At 38.5% G+C, this 27,448-nt stretch overlaps 2 protein-coding genes across 3 annotated transcripts in view; one reads left to right on the top strand and one right to left on the bottom strand.

The window, feature by feature from the left end:
- The window catches only part of NKAIN3 (sodium/potassium transporting ATPase interacting 3), a 604,361-nt gene extending 598,602 nt beyond the window's left edge, over nt 1–5,759 (bottom strand). The window contains exon 1 of the mRNA XM_090282831.1: nt 5,654–5,759. Coding sequence (XP_090138957.1) covers nt 5,654–5,707 — 54 coding nt within the window. The 5' untranslated portion in view covers nt 5,708–5,759. The remainder of the gene's footprint in view (nt 1–5,653) is intronic.
- LOC150004351 (uncharacterized) lies at nt 5,395–26,931 on the top strand. 2 transcript variants are annotated; one of them, XM_090282833.1, is made up of 2 exons: nt 5,395–5,893; nt 26,606–26,931. In XM_090282833.1, exons 1-2 carry the CDS (start codon nt 5,676–5,678, stop codon nt 26,835–26,837), a joined length of 450 nt encoding a protein of 149 aa, XP_090138959.1. In that variant the 5' UTR covers nt 5,395–5,675; the 3' UTR covers nt 26,838–26,931. The 2 variants fall into 2 exon arrangements, 1 of the variants encoding a protein (XP_090138959.1); XR_016512285.1 differs by lacking the exon at nt 5,395–5,893 and adding an exon at nt 10,070–10,216.
- The last annotated feature ends 517 nt before the right edge of the window (nt 26,932–27,448 follow it).

Consider the following 27,448-nt stretch of genomic DNA (forward strand, 5'->3'; position numbering starts at 1 on the left):
CATATAAAAACAATCCCAGTTTACCTATTAATTTATGCATTATTTTCCTACTATTCATTAAGTGCTTACCCTTTGCAGGGTATAGTGGAAGATTCCATGAGCAAATCAGAGTCTTTGCCCTTTGTGGACTTAAAATCCAGTAAAAGAAATAAGTAGCACAAACACAAAGAAGTATGTGATTACTGTCCTATAAAATAAAATAAAAAATCCAAGATCTTTATTAGCTTACTAAGGCTATCATAATAATGTACCACAAATTAAGTGGCTTAAACCACAGAAATGTATCGTCTTGTGGTTCTGGAGACCGGAAGTCTAACAGCAAAGTGTTGGCAGGGTTGGTTCCTTCCTAGGGCTGTGAGAGAGAATCTGTTCAATCTACCAGTGGTTTACTGGCAATCTTTGGTTTGCCTTGATCTCTGCCTTCATCTTCTCACCATGTTTTTTCTGTGTGCATACCTGTGTATCTAAATTTCCCCTTCATATAAGGACACCAGTCATACCGAATTAAGGGCCCATCTTACTCCAATATGACCTCATCTTAACCTAACCAATTATATCTGCAATGACCCTTTTCCCAAATAAAGTCAGATTCTGAGTTAGTAGCAGTTAGTACATCAACATAAGAATTTGGGGAGAGGGGACACAATCAACCTGTAATAAGACCATAAGAATATAATAATCCCTGTGCAAATTCAATACTCTGTACACTTAATAGATTTGTAGGATATTATAAGGATTTCAATGCCTATTACATTATAACTAAGCCTCATTATTAGCCAGAATTTTAATTTCCTTAACCTTTTCTTAGTTTCATGAGATGAACTAGAGCATTTTAATATACTAGAAAAAGAATGGAAACAAAATGATTTAGGACTATAATGCACAGGAGAAGGGTAAAAGCTATTAAAATAAAAAAACACGTTGAAGCAAAAGTATCAATATATCTACAGTAAGAGAAATGTATTTTGGTATCCACTGCCAAATATCTATGTCAGGTCAATGGTACATTTCATAAAACTTAGTTTAAAAACATGTCAACACAACTACACTACCATCATTCCCTCACCTCCCAACACAGGGGCTCACAAGATGGCTTGAATATGGTATAGAGAGAAAGTTGAGTCAACTTGATTTTCCCTGTGAGAAGAAAACTAGTACTAGTTTTCTTTATTTGAGAGTATGTTCTCTCAGCTAAAAACATAGAGCACATCAATATACTAAAAGATGCTTGTTTTCTATAAATCCTTTAAAGGTTTCTGTTACTATAGAATGCAAAGTGAAAGGTTTTAATTTTGTTTCACTGATTATTAGTGCTAACAGGAATATGGCTGTCACCTTTCCATGAAGTGATGCAAGGTTAAATAAAGCTCCCTGGAAAAAACAATATCCAGGGACAAAGTTTTGTTGTATGGGTCCTGGAGTCTGACCTGTGTGATGTCAAGAAGATGTCTAAAGTTCTGTGGGAAGTAACCTTAGTTCAATACTTCGCTGAGACCACTGAAAGAAAATGAGTCTTAAATGACATTGGAGTAAATTTGAGGCCTTAAAAACATGTAGTCAAAACTTATTTAAATGTGGCAACTAAAACTAATTTACTAAAAGCATATGATCAGGTGTCACTTTTTATTTCTAGATTACACATATATGATAATTGAATACACGTTATTCAAAAACAAGTAAAACCAAAAGTATCCCTACAAAAACATATTTAGAAGTTCTTAGGTGACTTGATGAATCTGTTACACAGTGATGAAATACTTATCAAAAAGATTTACTTTGCACAGTTTTCCATGGGCATGCATTCATGTTTTTTCACTTTCTCTTTAAATTAAAAATGCAAATGTAAAATCTCTGGGAAACACAAATTTGCCTAAGGGTAGAAGCATGGAGAAAATGTAGTGTTGGCCAGAGCAGTGGAATAAAGAATGTGGAAAGAAGATTGAGATTATAAACCAAAGCTCATCCAGATACATTACCCTAAAATTGGTAAATTCTCTACAATTACATTCGCCAATCTGATGTTTCACTCTGGAGGGTGGTTTGGACAAAATGTGAATGAGATAATAAAAACCTTTTGTTTGTTTCTTTAACTTTGAGAAGAATCTAATATGTCATCTTTTAATGACCTGAACAGTCATTTCCTGTCTTTAGCATGTATTCTATTCAGCAAATGTGTTCTGTGAATTCTATTCCTCTCTCACCACCCACACTTATTTACTTCTTCATAACCTCCTTTTTCCAATAGTTTGTGGGAGCATCAAAACCATGAAAGGGGAAAAACGACTGCTGGTTTCAACAGAAGGAACACCAGATCTGTGAGCCCTACCCTGTGGTAAGCTGGAGCATGCTCTATTGGCTCAGGGAGTCAGCTAAATTTGTAGGAATTTGTAAGCCAGTAGATAAACGCATCCATTATTAAAATTTAAACATTATAAACCTAAATACAAGTAAATCACATTAAAAACAGAGGTACTAAATATTAAAAGCATATCCTTTTCTGATTATTTTATTGTGTTTTATGCTTTTGAGATTATTTATGCCTATTCTATCTGTATGATGGAAATAGTATGTAATGGAATAATGGTGTACTTCAGCTTGGCCAACATGGGAGTATTTACAACAAGAAACTGGCAAATGCTAAAAATCAAGGTGTAACATTGTTTTGCTGATAGTCTAGAATTAAGAAAGCAATGGAGAATTTTTTTCTAATAATTCATATTAAACTTAAATGTGTCATGCTGTTATTGTCAATAGCACATAAAAAATGAGTAAATAATTTTCCAGTATTTGAAAACTTACTCAATTCAGCAAAGAATCTGCTCAGGTATGGAAGAAGGTCATCAGGAGGACATGACCTCCAGCTGACCCCTAAGCAGCACCCAGACAATCAGAGGCTCCTTGCCCTCTCCGATCCTTGGAATGTACATTCTGCCCACTGTTTTCACAGTAGGAGCCATTTCAAGGACAATCCATTGAGAAAGCAATGTGTTGTTGAGACCATCTGGATGCTATATATGACTCAAACCCATTAAGGCCTCTATATAAACTTTAGATCCCTGCAGGGGAAGGGAGGTAGAGAAACCAACTCATCTTGCAGCTGCCCAAGACAAGCTTCTGTGGAAGGTCCCTTGCTTAGTGAACCTGCCACCGCCAATCTGAGTGGTCTGCCTCTGCCTTCCACGTAACCTTGCCCTCTGTGAAGAGGCCCAGTTTCAAATTTTACCAGGGGAAGTCCCCAAGGTTGTAAACAATCATCATGTCATTGATAGAGTGAAGTTCCAATGTTGGCTTCCCTGTTACTCCTCAAAGTAAATAAACGTATTAACGAGCATTCATGTCAGAACTAGAGAACCAAGAGCTCATCAAATTCAGCAAAAGGATTCTGATAGAATTAACTGGCTACATAGGATTTACAATTAAGAGAATTACATATTTTATCATTATTTGTCAAATGAGTGCTATACATCCTATGTATTATAATGTAATATATGTATACATGTTTTGTTTGATATCCAATTATTAAGAGTTTACTGTCTCTACCATACAAAAACTATTGATTTTGAAAAGTTTTTAACTATGAGTATCACCTTCCTCATCTGCCAATTAGTGAAATGGGGGCCTTCTCAGATGATAATTTTAGGAATAAAATAAAGTAGTGCTTATGGAAAAACCTTATATGGATTGCAAATGTTAATTAATAACATATATTCAGCAAATATGTTTCACCTCCTAATACAAGCTTTCCTAAGGACTAGCTGGGTTTGCAAAGATGAATAATGTTTGATCCTTATCCTCAGGGTACTTACAGACTAGTGATGAGAGATACATGTTCTATAACAAAACAATTCAAGGGAGTGAAATGTGTTCCAACAGAGGTAAAAGCAAAATGCTATGCGATTTAAGAAAAAGAAGTGATTGATTTTGGCTGGAGCACCAGGGAAGATTTCATAGATAAACTGGAATTTTGAAATAAGCTTTGAAGAGTAAGATGCATCTGTAGCACCTGAGAAGGTGTATGTAGAAAGCAGGGGCATTTCAGGATGAGAAATGAAACACCAAACACATTATCACCACAAATATTACATTACCAACTAAGGAAATCATGACTGGATTGATAAATCCCCTGTGCCAAAAATGCTTACCATCCATGTAAAATGGAAAGAATTATGTCATTAGAGGTTATACAATCCAATGTGTCTACCTACAGTCTTCCATATTTAAAGGTTGACTAAATATTCAGTTTTTACAACTTATAAACCATGTCCATTTCTAATAACTAAAGTATAAATTATCATCTGGGCCTTTTTTTTTTTTTTTTACAGAAAAGATGTTCAAGTGAATTTTAAAATTATTTTTCAAGAAAACACTATAAAATATGTCCTATTTAACAGGACAGAAGGAATTGTCCTTTAGATTTTAAGAAAAGTAGCCATTGATTTCAAATCTATAAATACATAAATTATGCACTTATTAAGTAAACAGTGAAGAGCACATCTAATTTGAAGTTTTTACATAAGAATGGAACACTGAGGCAAGGGAAAGGTGAAACCCTTTACAACATCTATGGGAACAAGAACTAACTATTAAAGAAAGAGCACAATTTAACCCTCAGGTAATGAGTCTTGCAAGGGTTGGCATTACTCATTAAAGTTCATTGAAAAGCGTTTTCCTCTTGCTAGTCAAAATATGCTAGTTAAGGTTTGTGACATTAAAAAACAAACAACACTTTGAAGAAAGCTTGGCAGAGCATCTACAGAGTCTGTCTTAAGTTTAATAATAGGGAAATGTCTATTAATCTCTCACACACAAAAGTCTGACACAAAAGGTCTGTGGCCTTGACCTGAAATGACAATGCAATAGACCATAGGGCCAGCCTAAGGCCCACTAGGACATCTGTTAAGAAAAGCATTCACTTTCCACTGAAAGCCCTTTTTACTCTCCACTAGCCACCCCTCGCGACCAGAGCCTTTCAGTCGGTTCTCTCCCTAGTGATAGCCGTCAGTCTGTCTCCCTCTGAACATGCAGCATTTCAACAAAATTTAAAGCGAAATAAATTGTAAGGGCAGGTATTGAAATACTTTGCTTAAAAACGCACAGCCAGACCTCCTTCTTGGAGATCAGAGTCCTCAAGCACCACTTTCCAACCTGATGAGGGAAGAACCACCTCATTCTGAATTAAGAGCTGAAACTGCTTCTGTGGCTTCAAAACCTGGCCATTCCCAGGCAGCTTCCCATTAAACAACGTTACTGGGAATATCCCAAGAAGAAAGAGCCCAAGAGTCCCCGTGAAACTTCAGCTGGGATGCGGAGGGTGCTAACGCCAGCTGTGCAACCCCGGAGCAGGAAAATCGCTTATCCCCTGGCGCTTCGGCAGCAGCCACAGGACTTCGTGGCGACACCCGGCGGGGTCGCGATGAACCCCAGCGCGCGGGACCACAAAGGCAACCGCGCCCTCCCTCGGGGCACGCAGGACCCCGTGAGTGCCCGCGGCAGGAGGGCAGTGCTAGTCGGAGCGGCGGTGAGGCTGGAAGCCGGCGGGGGCGCCAGGCTAGCCGGCCCGCCCCGCGCCCGGAGCTGCGGCTCCGCGGAAGGAGCCGGGGAGGCCGGTCCCAGGGCCAGGGCGGGCAGGGGTTGGGGCTCGCGGGGCACTCACCAGCTGCAACGCGCAGAGGCAGATGAGCGAGCAGCGCCCGGTGCAGCAGCCCATGATGCCCCCGGCGTCCGAGTGGCGCGCGCGGCCAGAGATCCGCGTCTTCCGGCGCCGCCGACTCCAGAGCAGCCCCCGCTCGGGGCTCGCCGGTCCGGCCCAGGCTCGCCCTTTCCGCGGCCGCCGCTTGCCGCTCTCGGGTCTGGGCTCGCTCGGCGCCTTTGTTAGTTTCCCGGGCGGACAGAGGTCAGTACAGCGTGTGGGACCGGAGCGTCTGGCTGTGGTCCCTGCCTCCCACTGTGCGGGTCCGCTTCTTGGGGAGGGGGAGCCGGGCGGGCAGGGCGGGGGACGGAAGGGAGGCTACAGATGGTGAGTGGGTGGAAGTCTGTTTAGGGGAGGGGAGTATGTAGGAGGTGGGCGTCAGAAAAAGTGCAGTGGGCTGTCTGCATAGGGGAGTGTGTGTGTGCGCGCGCGTGTGTGTGAATGAAAGGAGTGCCGCTGAAAAGGATCGGTCTGTATCGTAAAGAGTCTCTGGAGAGAGAGAGTGAAGGGATTAAGAAGAAAGAAGGGGGGAAAAAAAAACAAAAAACCCTCACAGACACAGACAACAGTAGGGTGATCACCAGAGTGAAAGGGGGTGGAGTAAGGGGTAGAAGAGGATAAAGGGGAAATAAATGGTGATGGAAGACTTGACTTGGGGTGGTGAGCGCACAACAGAGTATACAGATGATGTATTATAAAATTGTACACCTGAACCTATATAATTTTATTAACCAATATCACCCCAATAAAGTCAATTTTAAAAAAGGAAATGAATATGAATGAGCGTGAAGTAGGGCATCTGGTGGTGATGGCAATCGTGGGCGGCCCACGAAACTGGGGAGACGGGCTGAGCTTTCTCGCTTGGGGTGTTCTGGGTGTTGGGAGGGTGATCGAAGGAGTGTTCAAAGGAGGGGGCAGGATTTTGGTGAGCTGCCCCGTTGCTGGAGAGGCTGGGAGTTGAGATGGCTTGGTGTCCGGGGACTAAGCGCCCAGAGACTAGCAGCCCCGGGTGGGCGAGCGCGGTGGAGCGCTGGCGGAGCACAGGCGGGGCTGCTAGCGCTGGCGGCCTGAGAGGGACGGCCAGCGCCGGGCGCTCAGCCCTGGGACCTTGCGGACAGGGTCGCTCCTACCACAGTCGGCTGCCCAGAGGGCGTCCCCGCTGGAGTCTGGGAGGGAAAGTTGTTCCCAGCTGGTTTGGAGAGGAGATGGGGCGAAGTGATGCGCCGGCTCAGAGTGCGGCAGGAAAACAGGGACGGCCCACGGAACCTTTTGAAATTGACACCAGGCGTGAAAAAAGAAAAGCCGAGAAAGAAGAGGATTCGTGGCTTTCACTACGACTTGAAAATGTTTCCGGTATGAAGATAAATACGATTTCTTCCCAAGGGGAATTAAATTGTTTAAAAAGATCTTGAAAATAAGAGCTGGTCCCAGATAATGAAGAACAGTGGAGGAGCTCTGCAGTGATGACATCTCATCAGGGCTCAATGTCAGATTTCCTAGGTTCATTTTCTGTACTTGGTGGAACTAAGCAGGTAGCTCCAGCACGCCAGAAGAGCAGGGACAAGTCTCCTGGCCATTTGCCTCAAAAGAGGGTTCTTAATAACTTGGCACAGAAACCCCGTTTCTAACCCACTGCTGCCCTCCTGGGTCCTTAGTGGTACGTTAGTAAGAAAAGGTGAGAGATCTTTACGTTTTTAAAACAGTCTCTCCATACCTGGAAACTCTACTCAAACCATTCTTCAGGAATTAAAGGGGGTTCTGTTTTTATTTTATTTTTGCAATTAACTAGCTTTTTCTGAATTGTTTCTTCAGGACTTACGTTTATAACATAAAACAGAATTCTCGGGAAAACCCTTGCATGGTATATTTGAAATCCTGGTAGAGATGCAAATAATCTCAGGCTTTAAGTCAATAAAAGGGTCAACAACATTCATTGTTTAGGTTCTTCCTCTGTTCATTACTTTGGAGAAAGGAAAAAATGGAGAAGCCTTTTCTTTTTTAAACCCAGCCTTTAAAGAATCAGTGACCAATGATTATGAGGACATGCTTCTTCTACACTGAGAACATAACCATCTCCATTCATGATGGATGAAAGCAATAGGAAAACATGGACCCTGACAAATTAAAGGGGGAAAAAGCATATAGAAAAGGACAGTGCAGAAAGTTTCAGGCCATGGACCCCTCTGAAAGCTGAAGAGGGAGAGGACATGAACAAGACTATCTACACCTTCCAAAAATTAGTGCAGCCTGTTCATCTGCAGAACTGGTGATAAATTACAATGATGAACATAATGATCCTTCCCTCTACTTTATATGTGCTTACCCCGATATATTTTTTTCTTTCATTGTTTTATATATTTACTTAAGGAATACCAAATTTTGCAGCTAACATGCATTGGGTTTTTGCCAGACATCAGTCTAAGTGCTTTATGCATATTCACTTTATTTAATCCTACAAGAGCCTATAAACCGAGTGTTGTGAGCATCGATAGTGAAAAGATGTGGAAATGGAAACAGAGATTCAATGTCTATTAAATGGGTGAAGAGGAATGCAAAGCCAGGTAATCTGACTTAAGGGCTCCTTGATCCACCCATTCACCATTCTGCCTCTCCAATTTAGGATACCAGTAACACCTGCTCTCCACCTAACCGCTCCAAAGGGAAGTGGGTAGTAATTTGCCTTGATCCCTCCTCCAGAGCCACTCTATGTTGTGATTTCAGGGATTGAGGAAAGTACTCTGCTCTCCTTCCCTTTCTCACTGCCCCCTCTACTGATAGACTCAGATTGCAGTTTCTTCCTTGTATAATTTTAAGTCGGTTGAGAATGCATTTAACTTTCAGAGCGAGGAAGAGGGAAGAAGCAAAGATAACGCAATGCTAGTAACAAATCTGGACATTGTACGAAACTACCTTTATTTGTTTCTGCAATCTCGTATTCTCATTTTCTAAGTTAGACTACATCTGGAACTAAAAATCTTCATTGCTTCTTTGTTCGCTTCCTCCCTCTATCCCACCATCAAATATTTCTTACTTTCTTCATTTCTTTATTATGTTAAGGGCTATGCTGGTTGCCAGGTTTGCAAAGGTAAATGAGTGACTTCTTCCCTTCACTTCAAGGGCTTGGAGGTGGGAAGGGAGACCAGATACATCAATGAAGTAAAAGCAACTCCAAAAGAGATTGGCACTAAGTATTGTCATTGATATACCTCCCTGTGAGGGTGAGGGAAGGTTTAAAAGAGGATTACCTGTCTCTTGGGGAGAGAAGGGGAGGAAAAGTAGAAAATTACAGAAAGGGTGGTGTCAGGCAAAGGTTTGGAAAAGTTGTTTAAGGAAGAAATAGTAACCTAAGTAGAACAGCCAATCTGATATATGGTGGGTTATGCCACTTCCTAGCTGTAGAATCTCAGACAAGTCACTTTGCTTCCCTGTGAGTCCTTTTTCTATTAACTGAAGTGAATCTGATTATATGACTTGATCCATAGGACTAAGCCTAACATTTGTTCTTTTTCCCCGATCTACATGTGTCTTGCACCCTAACTTCATGCAGGTCTCAGCCTCATGTCATGTGCCATAGAGGCCTTCACTGGACACAACATCTGAAAGACTCCAGTCATTCTATTGTATTTTCATTCAAAACATTGATTTGTTTACTTTATAATCTCATGTCTCCCCACTTAACATACTCAATATTTATTGAATGAAGAATGGTGATGTGTGCATATTTTAGCATAATACTTCACACATAGTGTTGATATATATGAGTACACATATATGTAGTATATAGTAATTATTAAGCATGTATGTATGTACACACATGCACACGGACCCTAATGGCATTCAGGTCCATGCTGCTTTCCTTTTATCTCTTCTTATTTACCAGTTTCTTGGTAAAATTCCTTTTGAGAAACTCCAATTCTGTCTTCCTTAAAGTTGAGGGAGAAGCAAACTATCTGTACCAGCAATTTTCAACCTTCATCATCTCATGGCCACATAAACTAATTACTAAAATTGTGTGGCACAACAAAAATATATATTCTGCTGAACTGACAAAAAATATAGGTCTATTTTTGATTGACTGACAAAATAATAATAATAATTGTAGTTATATATTTTTTTTACTCTAAAGAGACTTTTTAAAAAAGTAGGTGCCTATACTTGTATACAGGGATTTCTGGTACCAAGAACTAACCAATCAGATGCAACCTTATTATAAGACATGACCAGTAAGATGCAACTATATTATATGACACATATTTATGGTTCAGGACACAGGGCATTCACACTGGATAGCTATTGTTGTGTTTGCTGTTGCCATTTTTCTTTTTTTTTTAAATTAATTAATTAATTTGTTTGTTTGTTTGTTTATTTATTTTTAGAGAGGGGAATGGAGAAAGAGAAGGAGAGAAACATCACTGGTTGCCTCTTACTCGTGCCCCCAACTGGGGACCTGACATGCAACCTAGTCATGTGCCCTGACTGGGAATCGAACCGGCCATTTTTCTTATTTCACAATCTAAGGGAAAAAAGGTCAGTACTTCTGACTAAATAGTCAGGTTTTGCATGTTTTAAAAATTATTGTGGCCTCGTGGTTGAAAATCGCTGACCTATAGACCAAGACTAAGGATAACTAGGAGGAAGACAGCACACCTGGAGTCCAGACCCGGAAGTGCAGACTTTGAGTCACTAGTAGTTCGACAACAGCTTGAAAGAATTCAGTTTCCTCCTTAATTATGTCATTTAACAAAAAAAATTCCAGTTTGGCATTTTTGTTTGAGTGAAATAGGGTACTGATCAAGTATCCTTCCATCCCCATTGAGAAAATTTCCTAAATGTGCCATTAAGTGTGTACTTTTTCTCTGCTACTGCCTTGATGTAAGGACCCCCCCCCCTTTTTTTTTGTAATAAGCAAATTCTAATCCTCTACACCTCCCCCTCCAACTGGCTTAACTTCATGATTATCTGACAAACATTGTGATAACAGTACGGCTGCTAAGCTGGAGCAAAAATAAGGTTTCCACTGGAATAAAATTTGGAGACATGCACATGGAGAGTTTGACACGTGGTGTGAAGGCTGCAGTACATTAGTGTGCTGCCCAATGCCTGTTGAGATCATACTTCTGGTGAGAACTGATTCATTTGTTATTCCTAGCAATAAATGTCCCAGAATGTTGGGGGCATGGGGAGGAGATGGCAGTTATAATTCAATATTTTCTTACTCTATGAGAGACACCTCTTGCTACTAGAAGCACTTTATATCATAGCATTTAAAAGTGACACCAACACCACTCCTCTGTCCCAGGGCTGTTTTATTGGGAGATAAGGTGAGAAAGAAGTAGATGATGGCTATGTGGTGTGAAAGGGATTTTAAGGACACTGGAAAACCTGGAGGATGTGACCATTATAAAAAGAGAAAGAATGTGAGAATTTCTTTGGTATATTCTGTTTCAAGAAATGTTAATAATAAGTAGTTTTAAAATTCAAAGAAGCACCATCATTTTTATTTCTGTTTGTGGTAAAAATAAGCCTTAATTGGTGTTACCTATCATACTCTTCAGTGGTCTAACAGCTCTGATTTTGTTACTATTATCATAATTAGTATTATAACGATATGCATTTGGAGTTTTTCTAATGTCATGTACTAAGCAGCCCCAACGGACACAGACAAGTTCAAGCATTTCTCACCACAAAATTTACTGCCAAGTGTTAGTAACCATTGGCGATTTTTATGCAAGAAATATTACTGAACACCGCCTATGTCAGAGTCTTTATATTGGAGACACACATATGTCCTTACCACCAGTCACATTTGCTCCCCTGCCCTCTGCTTTTCTCAACAATCCAGACGATCAGATCAGGCTCCTCTGCCCCATGGCTTGGCTGGACCCCTAATAACTGGCAGTAACAGAGAAAGAGAGAAGGTAGTGTGACTGAAAGTGAAAAAAAAAATTAATACAAAGTCTTAGGAAATTCTGAAGCTGCCAACATGGTTTTTGCATCCATCTATCTATGTACCTGACTATTGAATATCATTAAGTGTTCCAAAGTAAAGAGAAGACTTTTTTTTTCTCCCATTTTTAAACCAAAAAAAATTTTTCTTTTTTTTTTAGTTTTTATCCACTACAGTACCATTCACAGAGAGAATATCTCTAGATGATGTACTTTTGCATCAGATTTCCTCACATCTGTCTGGCTCATGGATCAGTCCTTCATTATTATATAATGCTTACGTAAGATGTTAACATATGGAGGGAATATCGGATCTCTGTAATTCACCTTGGCACTTTTCTTAAGTCTTAAATTTACTTTAAAATAAGTAGTTAAAATTAATGTATGCAGTACTGACCAGGCTGCCATAGGAAATGTAAAACCTAACATAAAGTACATTAGCTCAGGATAACATGGAGTAAACTACTTTTTTGTCATATATAAATGATGGATACTTTTTATTTGTCAGTGGTATTTTAATATGCATAGAAAATCTTCCCAAATTATACCAACTCGCATAAATATACATGTGTTTTATTTTTAAAATTAGTGACACAAGCTTACGTTTCACAGTGAACATGCCGCTGCTTTTTCCTATGCATCTATTCCAGAAATCTACAGGAGTTTAAACAACCATTAAAGATAGTACAACCATATAATTTCCCTTTATATTTTTGAATGGGAAAATAAGAAAATGAAATTGCTAGTGAGAGAAGATGAGCAGTCATTTCTAAGCATCACATTTCTAAGTGTCCTGAGGCACTCTTGAAAATTAGAAGCGGCACTTGAGGCCAAAAGCCATAGATTCCCTTTGCATTTCCTAGATCCCAAATGTGCCCTTGGTAAGGCCATGGTCTCCCCTGGAAAAGATGCTGCTCACCACAGGAGAGCACATGGTGTCATGCAATGACCTTTTCTCTTAGGTTGTCTATATGGTGTCCATAGGATGCGTACAGTGAACAGTGGTAGGGCACTGACAGATTCTGAATATAGTTGTAAATGTAGCTCACTTTTTAATGCGTCACATTTAAAAATAAGTTCATTAAAATAAAAAGGAAAAGGCACAGAAGTCCAACTTTTTGTTATAAACACCCCTGAGGGCCTCTAAACAGGTGCTGTAGCCACATCAGGCCCTCAGGTGTGTAGCCACATCACTGGTGCCTAGACAGTGAGAAACACACAGAGGTAGCTTTCCCCAGCAGCACGTCCAGTCTAGGGAAGTCCTTGTTAAGACAGCATCCAACGGGGTTTGTAGTCAATATTCCAGAAAGCTGTGTTTTTGTCCGTGTTATGTCAGTGTTTATTAAACTAAGAGACCAGGATGACTTTCTATACTGCATCACACGTAGGACAGTCAAAGCAGCTTTAGCCCTTTGTGAGCCTGTGATTTAGGGGGAATCTTTTTAAAAATGTAGAGGCTCCGGCTGTCCCATTCACATCCCATTGCCTGTATCTTTTCAGTGCACATGGGTCCACCTTTCTGCTGGCAGCACCTGCATTTCACATGCAGGCCAGGTTGCAGTTCTGAAGAATTACCCACAGCCCAAGAGCAACTCTGGAATCCCGGCTCAAAGGAATTGCTGTATAAATGCCTCAGCTGCTTGGACTCTAAAGACGATGACTCAGAGGTGCCTATTCCATCCATTTTCAGAGTGCACAGCTTTGGTGGGCCACTAGAGTAACTTGTCTCATAATCCACCTTTTTGTGGCCCTTCACCTTCATTCTTTTCATGGCCACACCCCTCTGCTGCAGCTTCCAGGTCATCCCCCAAGCCAACTGCTTCCTCGAACCCCTGCCTCAGGGTATGTTTGCACAAAAGCCCAAACTAAGACAGGGTTATTCTCACCTGGTCTTCCAGTCTGTTCCAGCATCTTGAATAAATAATCAGTAGGATTTTATCCCATTTTTTTATGCATGAAAACAACTTGAAGGAGTCTTTAAATCCAGATTTTATAAAGATCATGAAGAGATTAACAGATATGACCTAGCCCACAGCATAGGATCAAAACTGCATGTAATTCATGACCACTAACCCAAACATTACAATACACTATGTATTAGAGATTTAACACAGTAGGAGGGCTGATGTGAAATTTCCCATTTCCTGCTCACTAAAGATTAGGAACACTCCTGGCAAAAGTTGGGTAGTAGAACTAAGTCTGTTTTGATCATGTCTGTCTTTCTTTGTCAGCATTGATAGATTCTGCCACGCTTACTTGGAAAGAGTCTGTATTAGTGAGGGTCTCCAGCGAGGAAGGCCTGCCCCTGCATTGAGCCTTACTCTCACTGTATGTCAAATACCCTCAGTCTCTGCTTACATGTAGCTCAAAATCGATTTTCAGTACAAAGTTATTCTTATATTCAGAAAAAATTCCTCCCAACAAGGGTTTTCTCCAGCTAGCCCCTCATCAGCTCCTTGTATTGCCAGTGACGGCTCATTTCTCTGTTTGCAGAACCCAGTGCTCTGTCTGAGTCCTCATTTTGAAAAGGAAAGGGGAGCCCTCATATCTCTACTCCCTTTGGCAGGAAGAACAATTTCCAGATGGTGTCTTACTTTGAAATGGAAACAGAAACTGACACCTGTGATACTTGCTATCGGGTCAACCCAGAGGTTTTTACTGCTTTACTGTTTAATTCCAGTCATGTGATGACACACTGATTAATGACTTGGGTTCCCTTCCTTAACTCTCCTTGAATGACAGATGTTTCCAAGGTTGAAAGACATAGAGAGAGGCTCGTCTCAGTTACAGTTAAACTTGAACCTGTGGGAACACATATCAAAGCACATTAGAAACCAGAAAGCTGCCACAGTCCTTTTGCCATTAATTCCTGCTATAAATGACTGTGGTTGGCAGACCATCTTTGCAGCATAAACCACCCCTTACCATTAATGCTCGGCCCAGATTTATAGTTCTAAGTTGCAATTTTAGCTTTTAATTCAGTTAGTTTCAAAAATAACCACAGAGGTATCTAGAATAAGTGACTCACTCAGCTAGTCAGTGACTGTTATCTCTTTTTCTGTCCCATAGCCATTGCCTACCATCAGCAAAATGCATGTAAACTATATTAGTTAAGGCAAGTAGTAACATTAGCTGCTGTAACAAAAAAATCCTAAATCTTAGTGGCTTTATGCAATAAAATTTATCTCTCCCTCACAAAAGCATTCCTAGTTGATGGGAAAAGATTCCACATGATCAGCCAGCAACTTAGCTCCTTCTTCCTCCCATTCGGTAGTTTGAAGAGGAAAAGGTGAGATAATTTAGGTTTGCATGTGGGAGGTTTTTAAGGGCCAGACTTGAAGACAACATGTCATTCTGGGGTTATTCTTTGGCCCACATTCTTCCACATGGTCATAGCCAAGTGCAAAGGAGGCTACAAAAGGTGATCTAGCCTAGGACCAAGAAGAAAAATAGGATTTGGATGGCACTCTGTCAAATGTGATATGCTGCTTCTAAACTTGTCATTTTGTCCTGTAATGTTCTCCACCTAGAATACTCTCCCTTCTCTGTGCATTTCCCTCCTCTAGATAATATTTATCTATCATGGTAGCTGAGCTCAGATGTTGTTTCCTCTGAGAAGTCTCCCTTGATGTGTTTATTTCCATCCTGAATTTGTATAAGATGCCCCTCATTTTTTGTTTCCTTTCCACTCTTAGTTATCCTCTGTTATTGAGTTACAAAAGCTCTCCTATCACTTTATATATTTGAATAATGCATAATAATGACAGTACCTATTTGTGGAGCTACTAAACGATGGGGCCAATCTTTCCTCTTATACTCTCTGGTGACACCAACATGGCAATCCTCCAACAGGTGCTGGACTGACATCACAAGAATCACCTGCAAAGTTTGTTACACCTAGTCTAGTCCCTCAGCACCAACTGCCAAATGATCCTGCCTCCTCCCTTTCCCCTTGGGGCAGACTACAGTCCAATATTACTGACCTTGGGCTTGGTTGGACATGTGATGTGCTTTGAATAATGGAATGTGGGCTGAAAATGGGTCAGTTTGAGACAGGGATTTTAAGGAGCATCACGTGTTTTTGTTCACCTTATGCTTCTGCCATATGCCATGAAAAGAGTGGCCCCAGATGGCTGCTATTCCTTTACTGTGGCATAGAATGGAGACATGAGGAGCAGACCTGAACCCAAGCCCAACCCAGCCTATCTGAGCCACAACCGACTTGTACACCTGTGAACAAGAAATAAATATTTGTAAGTCACTGAGGTTTTCAGCAGTATTTGTTACACAGCATTACTGAAAATAAAGCTGACTCATAAACCTGCCCACCCTGATTATTTTGTAATTGGTTGGGACAGGGTCTAGACATCTGTACTTTTTTTTTTTTTTTTTTTTTTGTGGATGTTCAGCCAACCCCAAAGGAAACTATGGTACACACTAGTCCCCTACTCGATAGGAGGAAACTAATGTTTAAGCACATGGCACAGATCAGCCATTTCCCCAATCACATTCCAGGGCACATAACTTTAGATAGATTCCCAGCAGTTCCCCAGTGGCATTTGAACATTAACCTGGCTGCAGGGGCATTGGGATGCAGAAGAAGCCTGGCCATGAGTACTGATGTCCCGTTTCAACCTCAATGTGGGTGGTAGTGTTATAGAAGCCTCTTTAGGATACAGGTTGGTCTAATATTTTTATTTCAACCAGAATTCATTGTTTCATCACATTATTAATATTTAAAATGAGCCAGATTACCAAATATTATACAATCAATTTATTCTCTCTAATCATTAGGTAATATAATTTAAAGGTAAAATAATTATATTCTGCATATAGTCTATAGGAATGAGAGATAAGGTATAATCACTATTTCATATGTCTACAAGACTCCCCCCCCCACATGTCTGATATGTAGGATGTTATTGTTGGCCATTTTTTTAAAGGTATTAAAGCACCTTAGGAGATAGTGTTCCCTCACTTATCGCGGGTATTATGTTCTAGACACCCCCGCGATAGGTGAAAATCTGCGAAGTAGGAACCTTACATTTATTTTAGATTTATATATACTTTAAGGCTTTACAAACCCTTCCCACACACTTATAAACAGTTCCCAGTCCCTTATTAACCTTTCCCACTCCCTTGTTAACCTTTTCCACACTTTTATAAACATCACTTATATTCTTTTTTTTTTTCCAATTAATACAAAATTTATTATACTTTGTTCAGAATTACAAGCCACCAGGTCAACAATACAACAAGCACGAAATACAGGACAAAGGGGCCAAGCTGCTGAATGTCACCAGCTTGTCTGTGGGGGGAAAATGCTCCAGCCTTTGGGGAATCTGAAGCAGGAACACCACTTATATTCTTAAACATATGCTACAGTCTTATACCTATGTAACTTTAACAACATATGTACACAGTACCTAAAAATCCTGCAATATAGCAAAAAATCCGTGATAAATAATTAAATATAATATTTTTAAAAATCTCATGATGCAGTGAGGCCATGATAAGTGAACCGTGATATAGAGGAACTACTGTATATCGTCAAAAATATTGTTACATGGGATATCTGAGATTTTACTGCCTATGTTTTCTTCTAGGATTTTTAATGGTTTTGCAACTTACATTTAAGTCCTTTATCCATTTTGAGTTTATTTTTGTGTATGGTGTAAGTTGGTGGTCTAGTTTCATATTTTTTGCATGTAGCAGTCCAGTTTTCCCAACACCCAATTTATTGAAAAAACTGTCTTTGCTCCATTGTATCCTCCTGCCACCTTTGTCAAATATCAATTGATTATATAGGTGTGGGTTGATTCCTGGGTTCTCTGTTCTGTTCCATTGATCTATACATCTGCTCTTATGCCAGTGTCAGACTGTTTTTATTACAGTGGCTTATAGTATAGTTAGGAGTTGCGATACCTCCAGCTTTGTTCTCCTTTCACAAGATTGCTGAGGCTATTCAGGGTCTTTTTTGGTTCCATATAAATTTTTGGAGTATTTGTAACCCATGGACATGGAAAACAATATGGGGATTAACTTAGGAAGGGGAGATGGTAGGGTGCGGAAAGGGAGGAGAAGCAGGAACATCTATAATAGAATAAACAATAAAAGTAAACTATAAAAAACGATGTTAAATTAATTTTATACCCCTTTTGTAGCCCTACTAATATCACCACATATCATTTCTCCAGTGATACAAGGTCTCTGTTCATGAATTAAGGATATGCAATAGGCATAAAAGAACCTGACTCCATGATAGCTGTTCTTATATCTTATAGTTTAATAAGTAACAAAGGAATTTGACCATTGCTGTTTCTTTGGCAGAGTAGGGAAAGTGTAAGGAGAACAAATGTATTTAACTCTATAAATATCATGCCTTATTTCCTTCTATTCTAATATAAAAGGAAAAGGGGACAGTCATAAGAACACTGGAAAATTTGTCACATCTATGAATCACATTAGGTAGGGAGATTAGAATACTTTCAAAAGATAGTTGACAATGACCTTTATTTCAGATACAGAATTATAACCCCAAAGGACAGGCATTTTATGTCAGAACCCTTCAGGAGTCCTTCTAAGTTTGTCACAGGCAGCAGTCCTGGTCATTCTTTGTGCTTGCTCTGCTCCTAGGGTAGTTCCTAATTTTATAAACATTCATTGAATAAATGGATGGGCAGATGGACGGGGCTGGGGTGGGGGGTTTTCTGCTGAGCAAAAATGGGAATCATTGAGGAGTCTAATCCCCAAAGCTATGCATGTGGTTAAACAAGCCCTTGCTACTAGAAATTTTGACCTTTGTCCCTATCCAAGGAGGGTTTCATGCTCCAACCGACTGCCTGGGGCTTGTTGAGATGCTCATGCAGATAAATCTTCTGGGTCAGCTTGTCACTTCCAAAAGCTGGCTGACCCTGTTTCTGATACAAGTGCTTCAGAAGACTTTGTTGTTTTCTTTTGAATGGATGCCATTGAATATTTTATAGTATCATGGGTATTTTTAGCAAGTCCTATTTCCAGTATATCCTTGAAAAGACAGACATAAAGATGAGCTAATTTTAAATTCATGTATCTAATGCTAGGAAATAATATTCTTTATTGAAATTGAAGCAGTTTATGTAAAATGATTAAGTCACTTAGTATTTGTAAGCAAACTGCGAGGAAGAATTTTATCTAAATGCTCTGCAAAAAGGAGAGTGCAGTAGAAGCACCATCTTCTTATCATAACTAATATATGAACCTGCTATTAATCTGTGTAAAGTTTAACTTATTCTGCAGAAAAAAGGAGGTGAATCCTCTGAGCTTAACCAAAAGAAGACAGTCATTTTTTTTTTGCTCATTATTACTTGGCCTAAGGCACAGGAATTCAGAAATAATTTCTTCTCATTGAGTCTAAGTCATAGGATGAGAATAAAAGTAAATACAACAAATATTCTACAGCACATCAGCATCACTTTAAGACTAAACATCATTAGAGAATCATAAAAAAGGAAATGCTTAATCTTCATATTAGAAAGCACATAGTAATACTAATTTTGATCTTAAATGAGAAAGGAGAACTCTGGGTACTCTAAGCTAGGATCTAAGTGCAAGCTTGACCTCAGTCTTAATGTTCCTAATTATTTTTTAATGCCTAGAGCAAAATCCTGGCTAATGATATCCAGTAGCTCTACCCAGAAGATGGTCTATTTCTAAAACATTTGGTTAAAGAGAGCCTGGCTTTTGTTCACTAGTCCAAAGTTGTCACAGAGCTTCTCAACCCAGGGACATGTTTCACCAGAGCAGGCCTGGTTGAACTTTCCCTACCCTATATAGGGTAATAGAAACATTATCTTAGGGACCTCCTTTGGAGTCCAAGGTCTTTCAGGACACTTGCCCAAGCTTAACTACAACTCTTTCTAATATAAAACACCAAAAGCTATTGCAAATCTAGCTTCCTCTTCTTCCATGCCTCTTTCTGAAATGGAGATGATATGACTTAAGGGAAAAGATCATGAGCTTTGCAGACACATCTGAGTTTGATTCCTTTCTTCCACTGACTGGCTATGTGAGGACCCCTTGAATGATAGTGACAGCCATCTTCAAATCCTATTGTTTTTCTTGGTTCCTGTTTCTTCTGAATCCACTGCTCCCATGCTCTTCTCTTCTCCTGCCTGTCAGAACATTCTTTTCTCGTATGATCCAATGCAGTTTTAATAAAAACAAGGTAATTAAAACAATAGTAGGTCCAAGATTTACTGAGACTTTATTGACCCAGGCACTGTAGTAGATGTTGGGGATAAAATCTTGCCCTGCCCTTAAAGAGTTTACTGTCTAAAGGGAGAAATAAGATTGCAAAGAAATAATTGCAAACCTCACAACATAGTAGTAGTAGTAGATGATTAGTAGTAACAGACTAGATGATTAAAGTTCTGGAATGTTGCATGAATAGCTTAAGCTTTGTTGTCTAGGTCAGTTCTATCTACATGTGCTTTGTTGGGTATCATCACTAAAAAAACTAGAGTACACTAATGAATATACATACACGTACTTGTACACACATACAGAGCCAATCCTCATTATTCACAGAATCTGTATTTACAAATTCACCTACTAGTTAAAATCTATTTGTAACACTCCAATCAATACTCACAGTACTTTTGCAGTCATTGGTGGACACATGCAGAGCAGAGAAAAAATTTGAGTGCCTGAAGGGCAGGTTCTCAACTGAAGTCAAGCAAGGTTCTCTTACTATTAACAAGTTTTTTTCTTTTTTTGTCTTTTGCAAACTATTTATTGCCATATTTTCTACATTTCTATGATTTATCTTGGAGATTTTGCTGTTTTAAGTGGCCCCAAAGTGTAGTGCTAAAGTGTTCCTAAGCACAGAGGGCTGTGATGTGCCTTACGGAGGAAGCATGTGTGTGTTAAAATAAGCTGTGTTGAGACATGAGTTATAGTGCCGTTAACTATGGTTAATGAATCAACAATATATGTTAAACGAAGTGTTTAAAAAGGAAAACACAAAACCTCATCAGTAAAATTTTTATCAGCTAGGCACAGAAGGATAGATTATAATGAGTTGTGTAGACAATTCGAATTCTTTCCATGTTCAATTGACTTAGAAGTCAAAATAAACATATTTTTGAATTTAAAAAATTAATATAGGCTAACCAGAGAAGCATTCTGAACTTTCACCTGTTGTTACTTCCCATAGTACATGCTTTACAATGTCACCATCCTAAGCCATTATCCTACTGGCAATTTCATAAGGTATTTATCCTGTGGTGTGCAATTTCTATTAGTATTGCATTATGAAAACCCATTGCTGTTTTCTGGAGTCTATATGAAAAACAAGACCACAATCCCCAAGAAATGGAGTCAGAGAGGTCCCCAAAAAAAGGCTTCAGAAATGAGTGACCTGCTGGCAAAGTGAGACAGAATGGCCAATATTTCAGTCTGAAGAAGACTAGAGAGCATCCTTTACAAGATCTATTTCCATTAAGCATTAGATTCAGAGGGCAGCTTATAGGAGTTTGAGATTTCAAAGATGAAGGAATGCTGGCTAATATGAAGGTCCAGATCACAGTTATAGGAGGGAGTAGAAAAAAATGTTGTTTGAAAGTAAAATAGACATCAAGCAGTCAGAGAACTCTGCCTCCCTGAAAATGGCATAAATTGAGATGGGGAAAAAAATCTATGCAACCAACAAGCACTAAAACTCTTCCTTAGTGTAGAAAAATTATCCAGAGACTGAAGATCATATAGAAGTGGACAAAAGGTGGTAGTATAGCCTGATGCTGTGGACTTTAATACATTTTTATTTAAGAATGAAACTAATTATCTGTAAAGACTTAGAGCAGATTGCTCCAGGTTCAGAAATCAGCAACAACATGGTGGTGTGGGATGGGTCAAGGGAAGCAAGTGCTATCTTTCAGGAAATCTTCATCCTCTTGGGAATGCAAGGATGTGATAGGAGAGTACTATGAAGATGCTGAAAATATGACTCATTCACAATAATGTTAGCTTCCATTGGGCTCATGGGTGAGGATAAAGAGAGGCAGTATTTGAGAACATGTCAAAGGGTGGAAGAATAGAGCCATAAGATGTGGTCAGAGAGACCTGACTTCTGGTTCAGGCCCAAGAATTGCTAAGATGAGAAGAATGGAAGGAATTATGCCAGCCAGGAAAGGTTACTACATTTGATAGTAACATTACCTTATTGCTAGAATTGACTGTATGTCTGAGATGGTATCAGGTTCTGGTCTATATAGGACTTCCCTAAGTGTCCCATAGCCCATGGAAAGATTTGGTTGCAGCATGGCTGGCTGAACTGTGGTCCAGGTGTGGGGTGAGGCGATACAGATGGTTGAAAAAACTCCTTCTATCCATCTTCCTCTCCTATTCCTTCCTGGCATGATTTAATGTCCAACAAAATTCCCCTCCAAAACTGAGCTCCACATGGCCACATTGCATACGTCCTCTCCACCTCTACCTGGAGATTTCATAATCAAATTAAAGCATCAACTGAATGTCACTGCTCTATAAAGTCTTATCCAAGTGCTCCTCCTCTCTCCAAACTTTACCAAACTCCTCCTTCCATCCTGATATTCCCAGAGCAATTCGGTCAAACCAAAGACAAAATGGAGGGCAGAATGAGATGGAATTAGATAGAACTAATGAGCCCCGAAACCCCCAAAAGACATGTCTAATGTCCATGGTTAGTGGAGAAAGCATAAGCCGAGTTTGACTGTAAATCAATATGTAAACATATGTATCTGGCAAAAGAGAGCCAGAGACATGTTGTGGTAAAATCTCTAGGCCCCAAAAACCTGAGCTCAAATCCTGCTCTACCAGGGATTAGTTCCATTGTGTTGAGAAATTTACATTATTTCTGTTTTCTTCTCTGTAAAATGAGGAGCATGACAAAGGTATTAACACAAAAGTATTATGGGACTTAAGTGAGTAAATTAATATAAAGCTGTAGGAACTATCCCAGACTCATAAGGAATCTTCAGTAATAGGTTGGTATTATTTTGATTATTTCAATTTTTAAAATTCTCTTGATTTTAATTGAAAATTGATGTTGAATTTAATTGCATACTCAATTTTGGCTTTTCTTTGGTTTTGTTCATTATTTTATACTCTTGTTTTTCTCTTTCTTTTGGGAGATTCCAAACAGTAAAAAGTAAATTAAAGGAAACTATTAGGAAACACTTTAATTTTCTTAATCATGCTTTTCAAATTATGATTTGATTTTTCTATACTTAAGAATTCACACACAAACACACAATAATCATTTAAGCATAATTTAGTTATTTAAGAGCTTATCTCATTATATTCTATTCCTTATTCTTGGAAAAGAGTTTTCTATAAAGCATTTTTAAACAGGTACGGCAAAATAGTAATATGTTTGGAGAGTATATTGAAATTAACATGAAACTCTGCTTCTTTTACTTGCCAGTGCTTGCTCTTCCTAGTCCCTGTATTATTTTAGACAGGGATTCCTTACTTGTACTTCTTACTAGAATCATGTGGGAATGTAAATACAAGTAGCTTTTCAAATGAAAATGAAACATGAAATGTATTCTGCACTATAGGGGAGATTTACTCATAAAATAAAATAGCAAGTGGAAGATTTTAAAACTGGTGGTCTATTTATTAGCAAGCTGCTTAGGACAGCATTTGTACTGTCATTTCCTGGAAATCTTACTAACTCAACACCAGCCAATCCATCATAGCTTCACAAAGGAGGTGATGAAAAGCATGCCGGTCTCCTGCTCTTAAAATTGAAATTAGCCCGATTGGATTGTGCAAAGGGCTCTCTGCAGTCAGTCCTGGTAGACTTCAAAGAATTCATATACGTGGAAGAAAAAAAGAATCCAAAGCTACAAAGAGTTGAGAATCTGGCACAAATAAAGTCATATTTTACTTAAAGCTTAAAAAGCAATAGAGCAAAAGACAACAACAACCAAAAGCCCCTGATGTTTCCAAACAATTAATTTGAAAACTGTATTTATCCAATTAGTCTATTTATTTTTCATTTAATATTATAAGTGGTTCCCAATGTTACTATTCAAGCATAAATCAATTGTCTTTATGTAACTTATAAGATCTAACATGTATTGGTAAGTGAAGAAAACAAATAATATTCTTGAAACTCTGTTATGTTTGCTGACCATTTACAGTAGATGTGCAAATATAAACATGTGTAGGGCCAGGCAGAAGGTGTGATAGTAGAAGCAGTCTGGATGGGGAATTGGTGAACTGGAGAGGACAGTCTTGTTTCAAGGGGAAGCCATTTCACAGCATCAGTCAACTGTTGTCTTGTAAGGGGCTGAATCAGCACTGGCAGCTCTAAAGATTATCAAGAGAAGGTTGCAAACTGGATTTTTGTGTGATCTCTTCCAATTTTTCCATAATTGCAATTAATTTAAAAATTAAAACACTTTAAAGGCTAATAAAACAAATGCATCATATTTAGCATATCTCATAGAAACATCAGTTACAAGGATGTGTGAAGAAAAAGTTAAAAAGTTTGGCTTGTTCAAGAAATAGTAACTGCAAGGAATCTCTACTTTTTCTAAGTTGGAGGGGTAAAAATCTTGCCCAGAGGTCAGTGGCAGGTTCCACAAGGCTTCAGATGCCAAGTTCATCGTCTTAAGCAGAAGCCTGGGAAGTTGCACTTCCAGGCTAGGTCATTACTGCTGTCCATGAAGCTGCCACCATGAGAGCTCTCACATCAGTGGCTACAGTTGCAATCAATACTGGCATTACTTTCTGGATTATTCCTATTGCTGCCCCATTGCCTTCACCATAGATAATCTCTCAATGCTTCTGCTGCTTCTGAAATCAATGTTCTTAATACTTCCAGAATTGTTGCCATTGCATCATTATTGCTGCAGCTACCACTGGAGAAAACTTCAGAAACTGGAAGCAAAAAGAGAGTCATATCACTTCTCCTCTCTCTCCAGCTGTATGATTTTCTATCAATTCCTCCCATAAATAGAATACATAGAAATGATATGCCAATTTCCTTAAGAGTATAGACACAAAATTTTCCCAAAAATGTTAGAAAACTAAGCCAACCAGTATATTTAAAAATCCATCACGAGTTCACAACTATAACATTGGTTTTTTTTTCAGTTTCTTTTTTTTTATGTGTTTTATTGATTATATTGTTACAACAGTTCCAATTTTCTCCCCTTTACTCCCCTCCACCCAGCATCTCCCTCCCCTAGCAATCCCCCCCCAAGTCCATACCCCTGGTTTGTAAAAAATAACTATCCCCCCCTCTCAGATATTAAGACCCTGTAACATCGGTTTTATCTACTCGTGCAGAAATGCTTTAACAATAGAAAGTCTCAATGTTATTCACCAAATTAATACGTAGAGGGAGGATTATCTGAGAAGATGCAAGAAAAAAAATAAGATAAATGCAATAATCATGTATATTAAAAACTTTAACAAACTAGAAATAGAAGACAACTTTCTTATCTTGATCTGTTTGTAACAAGACTATCAACACTATCCTATATAATGTTGAAACACAATCAGTATTTTCTATAAAAGGTAGAAAAAGGAAAGAGATATCTGCTGGCACTAGTTGTACTTATCATTGTCTTGGAGCTCCTGGCCAATGTAGTAAGACGAGACAAATTTTATAAGATTAAAAACAGAAAAAAAGACACAAAGTGTCATTGTTTGGAGATTTTAAAATTACCTATGGTAAAATCAGGAAAGTCTATAGATGACACTATTTAAATCAGCAAGATTTTTAGATATAGTGTCAAAGTGAAAAACTGTTATAAAATATCAGCAACCAATTAAAAATATTATTTTAAAAAAATATTATTTATAATAGCATAAAACATTAATGGACCTAAGAATTAATACAGAGTACATGTATAAGACTTTTTATTTAATGTACTGAGTGACATGAACACACATATATACCTAAATTTAAAATGAGTGTACCATATTCATGGATAGAAAGGCACAGAATGATAAAGATGACAATCTATAAATGTACAATTATCCTGCCAAATCTTGGTCTGCTTGAGCCTTATAAACTCTTCTGGCCTCACCCTGAAAACTTCCTGAGACCCTGCTCCACCACAAAAGTCTGAGGGAACCCAGCAGGCAGCAGCTAAACTTGGTGTACCCTGAGACTTTCATTGAGTGGCCTCAGACCCAGCACTGACACCATATAGGAAACTAATGATTTTGTTGTAAGGAAGGGATTATTAAGCAAATATATGGAAACATGAAGTATAAAAACATGGTAAATTGGACTCTGTGAAAAATAAAATTTCTAGGTATCCTAAAAAAATGTTAAATGCAAGCCAGAAAACTGAATATTTACAAGATATGCACTACAAAATATGGAATTTATTATATAGAGATGATCCTTAAAAATAAATAAGTAATTTAACAGAAAAAAATGTTTAAAGATTGACAGAATATTTTGTTTATGTTAGGATTATCAAACTCCTGAATAAAGTTAGTGTACTAGTTTAATCTGATTCAATAAAAGGAATAGCATTCTTTTGCCATTTCTAATGAAGAAAATTAATTACCTAACATATTTAAAATGTAATAATTTATACCCAAGATTTCTATGAACTAAAATTAACTGCTAACAGTTCAGTGAAAAACTGAAATAGTTGTGTTATCAAAGGGGTTATAAAATAATGATTTCCATTTAATAGAAATTTTTGTATATTTTCATAAAAACATTTTTTTCAAGGAAAATAGAATGTCTTATTAACACCAGAGAGACACTCAAAAGGAATAAATAAATTTCCTTTCCTCTTTTGAATAAAATAAATGTCAGTTACTTGGTCCATGCTGTACTGAGCTAGATATACAGAAGAGAAGAATGTGATTGAATAGCTTCTCATTTGGTGCATTGTTTATGAATTCAGTCTCAATGATAATGCACTCAAACACAATCGATCACTGATTTAAATTTCCTTTGTTGTGTTACAGACAGATGAAAAGGGGAGAGAATGAAATGAAGCGTCTGTTTATCCAGCCTGAGCATCATCTCTCCTTCCAGATGCCACACACATTCTGTGTTCTTTTCAACATGACTTTAGCTAAGCAGCAGCACCCTCCTCACCTGGTCCATGCAGTTCAGAAAGCACTTTCCGAGGAGATGGAGTTAGAAAGGACTCATTACCTTACTCTTTATGTATGTAAAAGGATTATAAAGCAATGAGCTTCATTTTCATGAATCAAATAATAAAAAAAAGTCTTATATTTTGCGTGTACTAGATGTTCTAAAAATTACAAGATCAATAATGCCTTGACACTACCAGAGACTCAATGATCAAAAATATATTTATTGAAACTTTTCAGTATAATATAGTTAACAATTGTTACTTCTTTCTTTCTCTCTCTTTTTTAACCACACAACATTAATCAGAAATTAGAATCCAAAATGAATGAAATTATTGTGTAAAGATAAGGACAGTAATTATTTTTCTTCATTAAGCTGAATGTTTTCTATAAGAATTGAATAAAACCTAAAGAAGTGATCTGTAATTAAACATCTGGAATTTCTGAAGCTTTATATCTAATGAGAAATTAGAGTTTTTAAGCCTTTTAGTCAGCACCCAGGTTTACTACTCAAGCATCATCAGTTCTGAAATCCTTTAGCTTAAGAAATTGTTTCTTCAAGAAACTTCTTCAAAATGCTTGACTTTTCCTGGAAATTCATACATACAATCTCTTGTCTTGGACCTCCATCAAAACTACATCTACACAATGGGTTAAAAAAGTAAAGTATTTGGCAACTAAACAAGGATCTCATCTTCCAGACAACTTCCC

This window comes from Furipterus horrens, unplaced genomic scaffold (assembly GCF_987537825.1).
Source record: "Furipterus horrens unplaced genomic scaffold, mFurHor1.1.pri manual_scaffold_7, whole genome shotgun sequence".
Taxonomy (NCBI): Eukaryota; Metazoa; Chordata; class Mammalia; order Chiroptera; family Furipteridae; genus Furipterus; species Furipterus horrens.